General features: G+C 51.2%; 1 protein-coding gene across 4 annotated transcripts in view; it reads right to left on the bottom strand.

Moving 5' to 3' along the window:
• The window catches only part of LOC119393871 (protein pangolin, isoforms A/H/I/S), a 229,497-nt gene that overhangs the window by 32,550 nt on the left and 179,725 nt on the right, over nucleotides 1–17,222 (bottom strand). For all 4 annotated transcript variants that reach the window (XM_037661080.2, XM_037661056.2, XM_037661065.2 and 1 more), the window contains one exon: nucleotides 15,073–15,163. In XM_037661080.2, coding sequence (XP_037517008.1) covers nucleotides 15,073–15,163 — 91 coding nt within the window. The remainder of the gene's footprint in view (nucleotides 1–15,072; nucleotides 15,164–17,222) is intronic.

Below are 17,222 nucleotides of genomic sequence, written 5' to 3'. Positions count from 1 at the left end.
ACCAGACAACGCTCAAAATCGGCCACAATACAACGCCACCAGACTCGTTTAGACTTCCCAGCACGAGAACACGCACAGGATACTGCACGCACCACAACAACAAACTTCGGATACCTGTGACCTTCTACTGTGTTGACCCATCATGCACGATCAATGTGCCAGCTACAATGCAGCTATAAATGATTATTTATTTATTTATTTATTTATTTATTTATTTATTTATTTATTTATTTATTTATTTATTTATTTATAGAATTTATAGATTAAACATCCCAATCTGCGTAAGTGATATGCGGTGATACGAAAACGACGCGTCACAGCTTTTTTTTTTAGAAAAAAAAATACAAAGGATAGACTCCAATGCATGTCATTTCCCAATTTTCCAACTTGAAATTCTTAGCTTTCAACGTAACCCTGACCGTCGAAGCAGCAAAGAGAGAGAGAGAGAGATTCTAGCAAGCTTCTCGTCGGCTACAAGTGATAGTTTATTCTGCCGTCGCTTCAACGCTGCCTGGTCACCGTCCAAGTTAGCGAGACGATAGGCTCCGCCCGGTTGCGCCAACGCCCATGATGGAATCCATTATAACGTTCACCGTGTCACTAATTGGAGCCCCCTTTTAAAAGGGGCCGTATAAATGTTCCTTTCCATTCTGCGCACGACAGCGTGCTTTGTTTCTGACACTAACAGCTGCAGCTTCGGTCTTACACGTTCAACCGAAAGTGGCTCGCGCGCGCTCCCGTTGAGTGTCAAAAAGAAGTGCCTGCTGTTTGGGGGGAGGGCATCCCCCCCTCGGGAGTTCGCGCGCGCGCGCCGCCGATTCGTCCGTCGCTGCGCTCGTGCTTGGGGCCAGCTGCGGAAAGCTGCGCGGCACGAGCCGTTCTTTCGCGACACGAGCTGCGAACTCGACGCAGGAAACGCCCTTCGAACAGCCACTACACCCTAAAGCAGCAGCAGCAGAGACTCTCCTAGGCGGGCTATTTTCGGAGCAACAGACAAGAGCCTGGCCGTGAGAGCGAAAAGAAGCCCGAGGACGACTCAGCTGTCATACCACGGTTTAGCTCTTTTTTTTTTTAATTCAACTAAGCCTCGGATACAGCTAAGGTCAGCGGCCAATCAATATCGAGAAACTCCGGTGCCGCAACATACAAGGACGCTGGCACATCGGCACAATTTGCCGAACTTATTACAATGAGGCGTTTAATATAACGCAGTCGGGTGAAGCGAATACGCCGCCACTTTTCGGACACGCGATGTAAAATTTGATCGGGCCAAAGCGGCTGAAGACGTATATGCCGGTCTATTGGATTCGGGGGAGCATGCAACATGCTGCCACCACCAAAGACGCGCTTTCCAAGAACTCGCTCACATCTGTCGCACCGCGACGAAGCCTTGCACTGCAAGAAGTACCCTCGGATCGTGAACGTATCGAAGCGACTTGTTTATAATAAAGGATTTCGGAGGTCCAAAGCGCTTCCTTGTACAGGCGCTTGACTGTGTATACACCCGCAATAATCGAATGATCCCGACTTTAAGTGGAAACGGTGTCATATTTTCACTTTGTTTTTCCTGACTTCTCTAACACCAGCGTCACACGGTATTGTCGTGCCTGGGTATTTGAATCCATCCCACCGCTGCCGCCAGTTGTCGTGCCTGGGTATTTGGATCCGTCCCTTCTCGGCAACCAGGTTGTTGCTACGATAGGGCAGCGTCGTACCCGGACTCCGTTTGGTAGCGTAGTCGAGTCTCCGGGTTGAGGAACTGATGCTAGCAAGATGGAAAAACAATAAGAAGTTTACTAGCACTTTTCGTACACTCAATTACATCGTGACAAGGTCAGAGTTCAGCGACGAGCGAATTGGATGAGCCTGTTACCGAGGGCTCAGAGCCCCATTTCTCACTCAGCACCGTCGTTTTAACCCCTCCGGCTGGCTCCTCCTTCTTGATGACCACCAATCACACACACGACCCCACCAACCATGGCCCAGTCCATTTCACTGTCGCTGAGGGGTCGTTGCACTCTTGATACAGCAAGGGTCAGGTGGTCAACGGCACGCTTGTGGGGGAAGCAAGGCGACAAGTTCCTCGGGCTCGTTCCTCGTACTCTTCTATTCCCCGAAGGGCAGAAGAAGGTTTGCGGGGACTCCCGTACAAACATACCCGTCAGGTCGCTTCGGCAGCGTACCAAGCCAAGCCCAGGTGGCCCATTGTCTCCGGCTTTGCCGTCCCAGACTTTGAGGCCGAGATTCTGCCCATTGTTGGTCATTCGTCGTCCCAGAAATTCCGTTTCGTGGAAGGATGCAGGTGTTCTAGCAGTGTGAGAACGCCTCGCCCGCAGATTGTCATGGTCAGCGCATCGCCACCGACTGCCAGTCATAACAGTATACACTGCTGGTCGCGATTAAGCCCGATCATCGAACTGCTTAACAGTGATTGGCTCCCTTCTGCGGCGTGCGTAAAGGAGCCAATCATGATCAAGAAATTCGATCCGTATAAGGCCCGATAGCGATCAGAAGTGACCGTTTGACACTGGTGTAATATAAGTTCACCACGGTACACGTCGCCGCCATACTGCGCATGCGCGAGCGGCGCCAATCTAGACGACATTAGTGAATGCCACTTTATGATTCGCCTAGCAAACTATACAAATCCTTCGTCACAATAAATCTACAACACGCAGTGGCGTCGAGACGCACCGAAACACTCCGCAGAAACGGTCCAGATACGGATTAGAACTCCAATCCGCGAGACGGCTAAAGCAAGGCCAAGCTGCGCTCGCACGCAGGGAGGGTTCGCCGTCCATAACAAGCGGAGAAGGGACCACGAGGGGGCGAGAAGGGGAAAAAGAAAACGGAGCAAGAAAGAATGCAGCGTAATGACATCGGGATGTAATGTAAGCGGATCGGCTAACGTTTAACAACGCCGGCAGCGACGCCCGACACGGGGTGGGGAGCGGCGCATGCAAATCCCGACCGGAGCCCTAGCCCGGGTGCGCAGACTCCTCCTTTCACGAACGTCGACCCATCACGTGGCGCACGGGGTGCAGCGCCAATTGGTCGACGCGGCGCGGACCCAACCTCCCGTGTTCATCAGAGCACGGAACCAATCGATAGCGGCCGCCCAGCGAATAACTTCCGCCGGGACGCCACCGCTTCCGGTTTCACAAGCGGAGCAGTGCGACACGCACACCGTACAGCCCGTTGTGCACGCCGCGCAACGGCTCCGACCCATCGCGTCGACGCCATGCCGGCCCACGCGCGAATCCAGAGCAGGTACACTTCTGATATCTAACCAATCCGAAAACTTCACCTCGGACAAATGCCGCAGAGCGCAGCGGAAAAAAAGACAGCGCCACTACCGGGTCGTGCTATCTTTATCCGCACGCGCTGACGGGCGTTTTGCATGTTTTGAAACGCGTTTTTTTTTTTTTGCCTCTTATGTCGTATCACCTCTTCAGCGGCACCGCGAAGGCCAAACGCAGTCCAGAACGAGATCTAACATTCTCTTCGGCATCCGGTACGCGCAGTGACGAACAGCGTTGCGAGTTTGCAGATTTTACTGAGCTTAACGCAAGCACACGCGGTATCAGGAGTGCGCAGGCTCCGAACTATACTTTCCCACAACGGCACTCCTTCGGCCACGCAGAGGTGTTCACGTATAGTAGCCGGACATTTATTTCCTTCGAGTCCTGCATGAAACACCTGGATGTGGCTCGCAGAAACCAGAAAGAAGCACGACCGCTCGATGGGCGTTTCCATGTGCCCCGATATCACGCTTCACGACACGGCGCGCGTCGTATACAAAGTGCACCTTATACTTCAATCTGTCAGTGCCGCTGGGAACACTGAAGTGAATTGCACTGCAGACACAAGTCGAACGCACAAAGGCGCGGGAAAATCGAGCGTTTAGCATGTCGGCTCCCGCGTGCATGCCGGCGAAACTGCAGCGATTTCAAAATAGAAGAGCTTCCGTGTCGCATGCGCAAATAAATGAACCGCCGTCTGTGGCTCAGCGCGTCGCCGCTTTATTTTATTAAATCTTCGCCGCGGCCGTCTTAATCTCCGCAGGTACGGGGGTGTTCAAACGTTTCCAGGCAGCTATCGCATGTAGCCTGAACTGTGCACATCTCGGCGTACGTGCGTATACATCTATAAACAGAACAAACAAACATCTTCGAACGAGAAATAGCAGCTCGACACGCTGCGCCTGGCGCAACGACATTGGCGCATTCCACAGTACCAGGAGTAGCGATGAAAATGACACGATTAATTTGTGTCGCAGGGCCCCTTTAATAAGCGTCCGCGGCTTTCACGAGCTAACGGTGAGGCCAAAGATACTGAAATCTGAAAGCACCAAAATTAAACATCCAGCAAGCTGCCACAGAATGTTTGGAAAATGTTTGCCTCACCAAGGGTATAACATTATACTTCGCATTGCAACCAACCCTGTCGCTTTACTACTAACATCCGATTTTTGTTGTCTCGTTTTTTTTCCCCCCTTCCAGGTCGCCACGGGGAAGAGGATGCGGCCACCACTTAGCGCTGCTAGACGAAATGCCGTGTTCTGCTGCGGCAAAAATCGAGGCCCTTTCAAGAACCACCAATGCAGTGCAAGCAGCACAACAAAATATGAACGCGTCGGAGAGACTTCCACGGCGTAGCAGCAGAGTTTTCAGGAATTGACGAGTATGAATGCGTAACTCATATGCTTGCAAACTGTCGGGGAAAAAAGAAAGATGGAATAAAAACCACTAAACACTCGGGAAAGCCATGGCGGAGGCGCTCTAGTCCCTTTAAATATGGCTGCAGCTGGTGGCAGTGTTTCAAAGAAGCTGTGGCACAACCTTGTTATCGTGTAAGCTCCCACAAAAACGGCTCATGCAAGCGTCATTAAGACGTCACTAAGCGTCAAATAAAAAGCGTGTAAGCGCGCGTAGCTGTACGACGTCACTCGTGCGTGCGCAGCTAGAGCCTTAAAGAGAAACTAAAGGGGGGGGGGGGGGGGGATTAGAGATATCCTGCCCCTAGTACGTACCAGGAGCAATTATGCGCGAGAAACTTTTTCGAAGTTGCGATGCACCCACTACGTGGTCTTAATGGAATACGCGCAGTAATGTGTGTGCCTTTTGTAATGGGTGGCTGGCTTTAAACCACCAAGTCGTTATGATATTGACATGGTGTGTGGCAGTGTACGCTTGTACCACGCAATATTACTGCGATATTACATCTCGTACTGTGACATCTGTATACAGGACGCGTATGTTTGTGAAGCATGAAAGTTACTTTCAGTGTAGTGCCAAGCAGAGGCGTGGCTGCGTGGTAGAACACCTGCTTGCCATGTAGACGGCCTGGGTTCGATTCTCACTCGGACCGATTATTATTATTATTAATAATTTTATTTGTAGCTTTCTCAATTTTTCGGTCACCGGCAAGATGATTTTTTCGCTCACATCCAACGCCGCCGACACCGACGCCGGAATTTCTACGAAACGAGCTCTTTTACCGCTATCGCGTTAAAACGATTTTGCTCGAAGTAAATTATCCTTTCAGAATACCTAACTCACCACTGTTACCGCGAGAAGCCAGAAAATACGCACAAAGAAAATTAAGGAGGCGACGCCACCTTGAAGCTCCCGCAGCGACGTTATCGCGACGTTATCGATTTTGACGGAGTCTGATGTGGCCTACTTAATCGTTTGTAGCTAAATATCCAAGTCCTAACATGGCAAGTTTCAGAAAATGTTTTCATTGAACCAATGTGGCCAAAATACGCAAACTTTTTTTTTTTTTTTCAATATACCTGACGTCACACGTGTACTGACATAAAAACCATCGTGAGTATACCGCAACCAGACAGGACAACAGAAAGGAACAGTCGAGCACAAGGCGCAATGCTTGTCTGTCGCGCTACTCACGATGGATTTTATGCCCAAACGCCAACTTGCCCAACAGTCGACTCTTTTAACGTATACTGACGTTCACATGCTGTGGCGCGAAATACAAGGACAAAACTTTGAACTTCGTTTCCTCTTTTCATAATCAACCTACGATGGTGAAATTAAGCAAAGTAGAGTTTTTGAAGAATGATTTATCCGCTTAAATTGGTTCATTGTTTTCCCTTTAGTACCCTTTAACATAGAGCTCTACGGTATGGTGTATTGTGTGCATCGCATCGCGCTATGCTAGGCGAAATCATTTACGCCACATCCGCAGGACATTAAGCACAGTTCTGTACAGTACAGTGATACATGCTTCCATCGTTCGACCACGCCAATGGCATTACCTACTGATATAGGTCACATTCAGTGTATATCGCATACGAGAACTGCGTTTCATAATGTTGTAACACTATAGTTGGAACCAAGAGCCTTAGTGAAGACACACGTAACAAATCACGATACCTAACGAGGCCGTATGAAAAGCCAACTGAGGACGACGAGTAATACATCAGCGGCTAAAATGTTTAGAGCAACGGATGCGGGCAGGAAGTCGTTTATAGCATCATGCCGAGCAGCTTGGGGAAAGAGACATGGCCGCCGTGAGCGTAGTGAGCAGACGAAGGCCCCAAAGTGCAGGCTACCAGAGATCATAACGGTGTGGTAAGGTCGCATAGTCAATCGGCACGGGCTGCTTTCAACCGCGCGCGAGCGTGACGGAAACTAACGCTCATGCGAAGCGTTACTAAGGTGCAACTGCTGCGTTCGCAGAAAGTGCGTGACCAGAGTTTTGGAGCTCACCCGAAGTTTTTTTTGTGTGTGTGTGTGTGTGTGTGTGAAATTATGCGCCTGGTAAGAGACAGCATAGCCTCCTATTTCAGTACGTCTACTAAAAAGGAAGGCTTGTCAGAGTTAAAAGAAAAACAAACAAATCAGGGACGCAAATAGCCATTCCTTCGCCTGCCTTGCGGCAGTGCTTAAAGCCGTTAATGTAAATAGGCTGCCTGCCTGCTGTTACGACCAGGGTTCGTGTTATCCCACCGCTTTCATCAGATTGGTTCACTCGGGCCCGGCGGGTCACGTCCATGGTAGCTGGCCCCCGCCGGTGTGCCCGTTAGCCCATCTTCTGCCGAGAGGAAGGCGCGTCCGTACTAGAGAGAACAGAGGTTTATTTACAGATGCATGAAGAGATATCAAGAGAGAGAGATTGACACCAAGTGTCCGGCTTATAAAGCCCAAAGTCAGACAACCTTGAGGCATTCAAAACCGGTGTCCGTAGCTTCCGCCAATCCGGCGACTTGCCATCTCGGTGTCCAGCCTCCCGAAAGGAGGTAATGAGTCACACAATACACACAAGCCACACCCCAACGACCACAGGGTGAGGATGAGAGTCCGAAAGGGCAGAAGGGAAAGAAGTGTCGCTGACCTCCAGAAAGGGAGACGACGGCTTCCCCGAACCAGCGCACTCCTTTATGTCTGCGCTCGCGAAAGCAGGAATGCAGCGGTTTGGTGAGAAACCCGAGGTAGACGCTGTCCCATGCCAACTGCACCCGCCAGCAAGAGTCGTCCGATGCTTTCCCTTTTGTTGCAGTCAGAACCTGACTGCAGCTGCACTGCACACCTGCCTGCCCTCGCGGGCATAAGTTCCCAAAACATGCCGCGTTCAGTGTCTTCTTCCAAGAACCAGCCCAAGGGGAAACATTAAGTGACAAGCGTGACTGACATCAGCGCCTATCATGGCGCCGGCCACGTCGCGTCCAAATGCCGATCGTAACACTGCAAGCAGCCCCGACCCACCACCATCAAAAGCACTGGTTTGCATGAAGGAGAAAATTTTCAAGTAGAATTTTAAAACATAAATTTTGTCCACTTCGAGAACCCTCGATCTGTACAACAACGACCGAATGCCGGCTAATCCCAGGACACAATCTAAGCGCCCGCATGCATCGTCAATTGACATCCCGAAAGAGAAGACGACGAAAACTGCAGCAAATCCGATAGTAGGAATGAATTAATAAGAAAAAAATCAATAAAAATAATAAGACGTTCGGTAACACATTAATTTCATTATTCTAATTTCTAGGTGGGATGAGAAGTCTGGGCTGAATGTACAAATAATTATTGCACTCGTTCTTTTTTATGTTTGCTTGTCTTTTGTGTTTACTCAGTAGTTTAAATCTTCATATCTACAATTCTTGGCCAATCCCCCAGTGTGGGTATGAGCAATGTGTAGAGGCACATCATCATCATCATCATCGTCTCCGCTACGGCGTAGTCATCGCAACAGCCAATATTCGACGGAATCTTGGACAAATCGCACCGGTGTGAATCGGGGCGACCTGGTGCGCCGTTTCGTCCAATCACTGTAGCGCCCGGGCGCGGTGCGCACCGGTGCGATCTGTCAAAGATGGCACAAGAGCTGCATTCCGCGGTTACGCTCGCCTAAGCAAGCGTCGCTGCGGCGTGTTCCCGTTTCCTAGAGAGCGCAGCAGCGGAACTTCCGGTCGCCGACACAATCGGGAGAGTGACGTGACATCAGAAAAAAAAAAAAAAAAAGAAAGGACACGTACGACGTCATACCTACGCCGTAAAATTTGAATCAAAGGGAAATGTTCTTGCTGCATAAGCGTGGTTATTTTGCCAGTGTCAGAGGTTGGCCCCTGTCACTGGTTGACCGGTAACCTACGCCATGCCGCTTCGCGGTTTTCACTATTTTGCCAGCATCACTACTGCCACAGGGCAGGAGTCGACAGTTACGTGCCGCTCTACCAGTGATACAACGTTAATGAAAACCAGCTGATAATGAAGCCAAGGAAGGTATAGGGGACGTTAATTGTACTGCTTTAAGTGTATTGTAACAACTGTGATACAGATTGAAGGTCACGATGCGAAGGTCACAGGTTCGGTCCCTGCCAGCGGTGAGTTGTCTTTTCGTCCACTTTACTTTCCTCACATATATATCACAATTGTTACAATACACTTAACACACAGTACAATTAACGTCCCCTATACCCTCCTTGGCTTCATTATCAGCTGGTTTTCATTAAGGCTGTGTCAAACAAAGAAGCGAGCCCTCAAAAATTCCCTTCCTTAATTTTACCAGTGACGTCATGCGTGACGTTTTCGCCCAGGTCACGGGAATATCTCGCATGTGACGGCGACCGGAAGTTCCGCTATTGCGCTCTTTAGGTACACTGTACTTTAGAATATGATGATGATGATGATGATGATGCGAAACGCGCGTCCCTGCGACGCTCACAATATTGCCCTTTGACGGGCTTCCCATATCATCCTAGGATGCACGGGAAAGTGGCGCTCGGCTGGTAATCCGCACAGCGCGTCTGCGATGCGGGAGAGCGAGCCGCGCGCTGACGACAGAAGCGAGCTATTGACAACGGTGCGCGCGCAGGCAGATTGGCGGGCTCTACGCTCTACACGGCGCCTTTCTCGAGGCAGGCTTCGCAGAGAGACGGGGGTGCCGTGATGCCCGAGCAGTTTCGGATCGCCCCCGGCACACCAGGTGAGTGAGCGAGCGGGGAAAGGGCGGAAAGCGCTGGGGGAGAGGCGCGCGCCGCCGAGGTGGCTTCACTGCAGCGCTACGGAGCTCGGGGAGAAGCAGCGCTCTTCGCCTGCCAATTACCCTAACAAGCCAGCCGCGCGTGCTCTGGGGGGCATGGAAGGGAAGGGGAGTTTCATGCGCCGCTCTCTCAGTGCTCATGCATCGATGGCGCACGCGCGCAGGTCGCGCGCGATGCTTCGGAATTCTGGAACGACTCTATTTCTGCAATCAATACCGCGTTCCGGCAGCCCCCGGTACCAGGGCGCGTTCGCCCAGCTAATTTAGCTGCACGAGAATGCAAAGAGTGAGGAAAGTGGTGGGAAGGAAGGGTCGGTTCACAATACAGGAGGCCAGACGCCCTTCCGGGTTTTTTTTTTTTTTCCTTTCCTTTCGAGACTGGGGGAGGTGGAAAAGTGAGAAACAAATGCGACCGGTCCCATTCAAAAGACACAGGGACGTCGTTGCATTTTGAGTTTGATTAGCCCCGCTCAGCGAAGCGGGCGCGCAAGACATTCGGCGGCTATAATAAAGGGACGCCGCATAATGGATGGCTCGGGACTAACTTTCGCCGCGTGGTGTTTAAATGGGGCGCTAGCCTAAAGCGCGGTAGACAAGTGTGTTCGCATTCCGCAGCCATCACGATGAGGTCGCAGCGAGAGGAAATCGAACCCGCGACTTCGCGCTAACTAAGAGCAGTACTCCATATCAGCACAGCCAATGGCCCAGTAGGCTGATTAAAGCTTCGATATAAGCATTCGGTCAGCCAAAGGGGCAGGCAGCAGCGACGGAAAGAAAGAAAAATAAAAAGCTGCCTAGCGGCCGCTCACCGCTATCAACATACGGGTGCAGTACAAGGGCAAGGAACAACGGCAAGAAACGCCCAAATAAAAAAAAAGTAAACGGGACGCAAAAGAAGAGGAATATATAAAACTAATTTTCTCCAGTCACCGCCGACCATCTGAAAATCCGGAGAGCGCGAACGTGAGCAAACTGCAGACTCGCGAAAGGGGTTGGTAGAAACCTCAAAGAACCACGAAAGCGGCAGCGACGCGATGCCGCAGTTTTTCGTCAACGCCGGCGGTCGGGAAATGATTGCAGAAGCGAGGAAGCGGGGACCGACCGATACGCGTACCACATGCAAGCACACCGCTCGATCGCGGCGGCAAGTGCATCCGCGCTCCCGAGTCGGGAAAGAGAGCTCTCCATTCGCTTAGGGTTGAGTGCTCGCCCGCATAGGATATTCCGCCCGCAGGCAAATTGAACGACAGCAGCGAGGCTTCAAGTGGATATCCTCCCGAGCACCGCCAACCGCCGCGCGAGGAAAGTGCGTACACTTTTTTTTTTTTTTCCCCGCTGCCCGAGCCACGACTCCCCGGCGCTTTCTCGAGATTCCCGGGTTTTTTTTTTTTTCTGTTTTCATTTTGCTCCTGACACACGCGAACGCGTCTGTGTATGCGCATGTCCTCTTAAAACTTCCTGCCACTTCCTTTCGAATCTTCACTCGGCGCGCACCCTGCGGGTGATGAAAGAAACGCAAAAGTAGAAACATTGTTGTGGAAGCATAGTTGGGTGTAATTACTGCTCGATGGTTGGAGCGAAGAAGTAAAATAATAATAATAATAATAATAATAATAATAATAATAATAATAATCCACACAGCTTGCACCATTTTGAGGGTTATATTTAGTTATATTTTGAACGGAAATGCACTGACAAGTGTCCCAACTTAACAGTGCTGGCATCCTGTTTTTCGTCGCCATCAATTACTTCGTCATTCATGGTACGCTACAGCATGCCTGAATAGAACGGAACGAAAAACGGAAAATTCTCAACGGAAAGGCGTTACTGTTTGCCCCTTCTTTCACGATCTAATAGCGGCAGTGCATAAAAGGAGGACGTTGGTCACACGTGAGGATCTAGCCTTGCAAGATGTGCCGCTTTTCAGAAAATGTGGGAAGCATGGAAGCCCAGCGCGAGCAGGCGAACGAGACGGCGCGTGCGGCACTTCACATATGCCGGCGGCCCATGAACAATCCTGCGCACGGCGCCGGGCCCCCAACAGTTCAACGCACTGTAGTCACTGTAGTCATGGTATATACCTGCTTCAAATCTGACAAACAAAATTTCTGCAGCATGCCACGCTCTCTGTAACACTCGAAGGCGAAAGCCTGCCGCACAAACCAATCGGGAACGAGACTTCTTGCAAGACATATCGAGCCGCTGTGTGAGAGAGAGGCGCATTTAATAACCTCGACGATCTCGGTACACCGGGACAGGCCCACTGATTTTCTATACCTCACAACGCGACCTTGAAACAGATCTAAGGCTTTCACCTTATAACGTACGAGACAACGTCCCTGTATGTACAGTGCGGAGCCTCACTAGCGTTGACATTACATTCAGTCAGGTTCCTACCGTTTATGAGGCGAAAAAGCGGTTGGGCACGAAGGCCACATGTCGATGGCACGCTGCTCCCGCCAGTTCGGACGCCGCGTTTCCCACGCTGCCAGGTCATGAGATACGGAAAAAACAGCAGCCGATTGCGATGACACATACAGGCAATGTACACCCTTCCACTATACGCGCATTAGAAATGCTATATAGTCGCGGCGTGCTCAATTGGCTGTCTTTTCGTCGCTTATTACTCCTCCGCCGAGAAGCAGTCTCGCGTAAGTTCCTCGATCTCTCTCCGTGCCACTGGCCTGCCTCAACAGCCCTCCTTGCTCGCGCGTCATCATTCACGGCACCGAATGAGGAGAGCGAACAAAGTACTCATCAAGGGCGTAGAACGCTGATTCGATTACTGAGAAGTGCATGGGAATCAGATCCAAAGGCCGGAGAGTCTTATGCAGCACACTTCACCACCGGTACGCGAACCATAGCGATGCAATAAAGGCACGGTGCCGGTACAGCGGGCCAAGAGGCAAAAGAAACGGGGGAGAGGAAGGAGAGGTCGGAGCAGCACGTCTGATCAGTGCAAAAGAAACGAGAAAAGGCGGCAGAAAGAAGCGAACTATACCGGAACGAAGCTATACGCGGGCGAAACAAAACCGAAGCGACAGAAAAAGAAACAGCTCCCGAGAGAAGAAGAAGAAGAAGGCAGGGTCCCCAGTGCCCAGCTCTCGGCAATGCCGCGGAGATTAATCGTTAATTCATGCTCCTCCGAGATTCCTCTCCATTTGCAATTCAATCCCCGACCTGCAGACCCTGCACAACCTCCACTTCGTAATTAGGTTTTCTCCCTCGAGAAGCAGGTCTTCGTCTCGCGAATTACAGCGAAAAACGTGAGTACCCCTCGGCACTCGCAGTGAAGACAAAAAGTGTCAAGGGAGAAGAAGAAGGGGCCAGAGATGATGGAGAACTACGCGCACTCGCTCGGCGGAAACGGCACATGTGCGCCCACGCAGTAACGGCATCGCAAATGCAGTCGCGCAACGCGGTAGCGGAGTTACCGGAGTTACCGCGATTAGCGAACATGACGAATTAGAAGATGAGGCTCGAATCGCCATCCTCCTGTGAAGAAGGAACTGTCGAAAATGTGGAAAACTGCACACTGCAGGCTGACGCCTCGCCATCCTCGCAGCTGCCGTGGAAACCGAGTTCGTCTTAATGGAGCTGCGCGTTACAATGAGTCTTATACCGGCTGCAGTGGAGGCATTTCACTATATCACCGGACAGGCGGGAAGGTCCTGGCTAATTTAAACCAAGGAAGTACGCATATAGCCACTTTTTTTTTTCTTTTTTTTTTTAGGGAACAGCTTCACACGCACGCCCTCCGTTCGCAAACAATGCGAAGCTGCAATTCAAAGCGAACGTATACCGTGCAAGACGAAAAGAACATCGCGAGCATCACGTGCCCTCAAAAGAGATATATAGATACATTATCTGACTACAGCGAGAGGTTGCGCGGCGCGGGTTTTTTTTTGTGTAACTTGTAGACAGGCCCGCAGCCACGTCCACGTACGCCCCACCATCGAGCGCCGTAAACTTCCGCCTGCAAAGAGCCACACAGCGGGCGGCCGAAGTGGCACCACGCGGCTTCGCGATGCGTTGCACCGTGCGCATCGGCACTGACCATGACGAGGAAGCGGCCACTCGAGCAGGTTAGGAAGGCTGCCTCTCCCTCGTTCACCACTCCCCGTAGGAGAATGGAAAACACGGCGAAAATAAACAACATCCCGTAGATCACGCATTCGGAAGAAGCTGTAAGCATGCAACGATTTTATCACCGCTACCTACGAAATGCGTGCAATTCCACGTATCTCCTTTTACACTCGGGCCAACTTCACCGATGCCTGACAAGAATCCAGATGAGAGAATGCGAGCTAGGCGCGTACATTCGGTGTTTAATGGCACAACGACATCACGGGCCACGCTGCAGTGTGTGTCACGACAAAGTCGGGTACACCTGCAGTATACGTTCCCTCTTTATTACGCTTATTACAGATTTATATGGATAAGTATAGGGCAACAATCTCCAAAGCGCCGGAAGGTTTCCCGTAATGAAAGACTTCCGTCCGATTAACTGTGGTGGAATGCTGAGAGATCAATTTATGTGTCTTAAAACAAACACACACACAACGCAGATCGTTAACTTACAGCACACGACCACGGAACAAGGTACACACGCAGCGTCGTATACCCGTGCGTGTCGTCTCACTACAGCCAGAATATAAATGTCCGCTCTTCCAACACATAGCAGTTGAGGCCGCGTCGGTTCGTCTGAGAACGATTATTTATGCGTAGGAGTTGTAATTCGCTCATCATTTTTAAATAAAGTGAAGGAAATAAAATGAAGGAAATTACTGCCGAACGTATTTTAACTATCCAGCTATAAACGACTCGTTCCTGAACAGCGGTAAGCAGTGGCGCGGGGTTCGGAGAAGGGGAGAAAGAGAAAAGGATGGCATTGGGCAAGTAAAAAAAATACAATCGGCTGAGAACGTCAGCGCCACCTAATGAGTGCTCCGCAGAAGCGAAAGCTTTGCCTAAGAGGGCTGTGACTTGTTTCTCTCGCTGCCCGCGGGCATTCTTGGCGAGCACTGCAGCGCCAGGCAGCGATGCTTGAGGAAACCCTTTGTGACGCGGGGTCATAATCTGCCAAGCACCGGAGCAATCTAAAAAGGGCCGTTTATTGATGAGGAAGTGATGTAAAGAGGTCGGATAAGATACAAATGGCCCGAAGTGGGCAAACAATCCTAATCGCACTAACACGGCTTGCACGTTGATTCAACTCTGCGCATGCGCCCCTTTTTCCACCGCAGTCGCTCGCCCCAATTATTTTTCCTCTCCGCACCATTATCGGCGCACTGCGGCACCAGCGGCACGCCGCTGCAGTACCAGTTCCGGCACTGCGCGTGGTCCGGCCGCCAGAATGAGCGGGACAGTCGGTGGCGTGCAACGATGCCGGCCGAGCCATTTTCTCGCGAGCACCCTCCACCCACGAAGCGCGGGAAGGGTGCCGTGCCGAGAGCAAAGGGTGCGTTGGCCCCGACCAGGCCCCGGCTGCTGAACGCGTGCGCCACACTGCGGACGACTGCCGCCCAGCAGGTCAGGCATGCGCAACGCGAGAGTACTCACCAGTGCAGTTGTTGCGCAAACTCCTGGGAAAACATGCTGTGCGTGTATTGGCCCGGTGAGGTGAGCGGGTACACGGACGGCCTCGGGATACCTGCAGAAAGCAGAGACGGAAAAAAAGAATGAGTCATGCGCGCCGACAAATCGCCGCAGCAAGGTCTCTCTCTCGGGCCACGATCCGCGGCTGGAGACCCTCCTGTGTACTGTGACACAACCGCAAACAGGCCTGCAGCGGCATATGAATAGAAACGACGTGCCTCAACCAGAAAATTCCTAAACGGCACGGAGGGGAAAACGCTCTGAACTCGAACGCGGAGAACATGCCATCCACACACACACACACACACACACACACACACACACACACACACACACACACACACACACACACACACACACACACACACACACACACACACACACACACACACACACACACACACCAGGATAAGAACCCTTCGTAAATGACTCTCCAACTGGCTCTTCAATCAATGGTCAGCGCTGCCATTCGACGAAAAGCTTCATTCCATGACGTTGCGCACTACCGCAGATTCCGGCGAGACATTTGCTAGTGACGCAACACGAAAAACTACTGCTCCTTGAATATGCGCATGTATACGACGGATGCGATTCCTTCCCGTCTCCGTTCGTATACAGTGGGACGTGTCTCGGGCTTTTGAACTGAAAGCCTTCCTGCCCGCACTGCCACAGTTCTGACAACTCGAACTTTCTGACAGCGGTGCACAACACAATCGCCTAATCATAATATTGCTGTAACATATTTCGTTAAAAACACCGTGTAACTGCTTAACCCCCCCCCCCCCTCCCATTGTTTTTCTGCTTCAATGGCACGAGTACCGAGTGGCACTCCTCGCTATCTTCCAGACCACCGTGTCAAGCGTCGGTGCGAGTTGTCCGAAAATCAGATAAAAAAAACTGCATAAAAGGGACGGAATGAGTTAAGCTAAAGGTTCCATATGTAGAGTGGGCACTAAAGTACGTCATAAATTAAAGTTGTAGACATATAATTAGCAGAAATTAGTACAAACAGCAATTAGTATAAACGCTTCGGTACACTGGTACGAAATGGATGGTTGTGTTTCAAGTGAACAATTTTTTTTTCCTTTTTTTTTTTTACTGCTGTAATGTTTTCTTTCAATTGCTCTGGACGGCAGTAGTAGTTCCGGTACACTTATAAAAACGAAGTTATAGGAATCGAACACACAAACCAAGTTCTGAGCAACAACAGTGGCGGTGTAGAGGGGAAGCGCGAACTCGTGTTTGCACAGCGCGCGATACGCAGACCCCCGTTTCTGCTCTCGCCCCACGTGGCGGCGCGTGCTCAGATGCCCCGCACGGGACAAACAGCGCGCGGCCAAAAATATTTACGCCCCGCGTCGGTGGAAACGAAAGCAGCGGCGAGTCCAGATCCGAAAGGCGTGCCGGAAGCTGAAGAAGAGGGCCGTTTGCAAGGCCGAGCGCGGGCCTCCAGCCAAGGCGTAAATATTTGCAGCTGTAGCCAAAGCACACCATTCCCGGACGCAGAGGGGCCGGCCGGCCCGCAGCGCCGAAGTGCACGCGCCAACACACCGAGCGGCAGACACAAGCCGCGCTATACCGAGGAGCCGAGCGTGCGGCCCCTGAACTCGGCATGCGGCGAGACGCCAACCTTCAGACGAGAGAGAAAACCCAGTCGCAGACGCGGTGTATATATATATAACAGCGTTTTGTCCCGTTCCTCCTCTGCGAGTCCTACGTGAAAATTAACGAAATTAACAAGTCGGCCATCGTATTACCTCCTCCGCTGTATGGCCTCTGGTGGAGCCGATAACTCATGTGGATGTGCCGCCAGAAGCATGTCCGACTCAGCTTTGTCAGAGTCGGACATGCGGATAGTATGTGTGTATTATATATATATATATATATATATATATATATATATATATATATATATATATATATATATATATATATATATATATAAGGCGGCAAAGTGGACTATGAGGGACGCCTTAATAGAGGGCTCCGGATCTTTACCGTGAACCCACAAAGCACGCTTCTGAACGGAATCCAGACGCCGCGCCCGGAATCGCACCCGAGACCTCCCTCTCAGTAGCAAGAGGGCGGGGTTGGATGAGAAGGGAGAGGGAGGC

The sequence above is a fragment of the Rhipicephalus sanguineus genome, chromosome 1 (genome assembly GCF_013339695.2).
Source record: "Rhipicephalus sanguineus isolate Rsan-2018 chromosome 1, BIME_Rsan_1.4, whole genome shotgun sequence".
Classification (NCBI taxonomy): Eukaryota; Metazoa; Arthropoda; class Arachnida; order Ixodida; family Ixodidae; genus Rhipicephalus; species Rhipicephalus sanguineus.
This window is presented reverse-complemented; position numbering and strand designations above follow the sequence as displayed.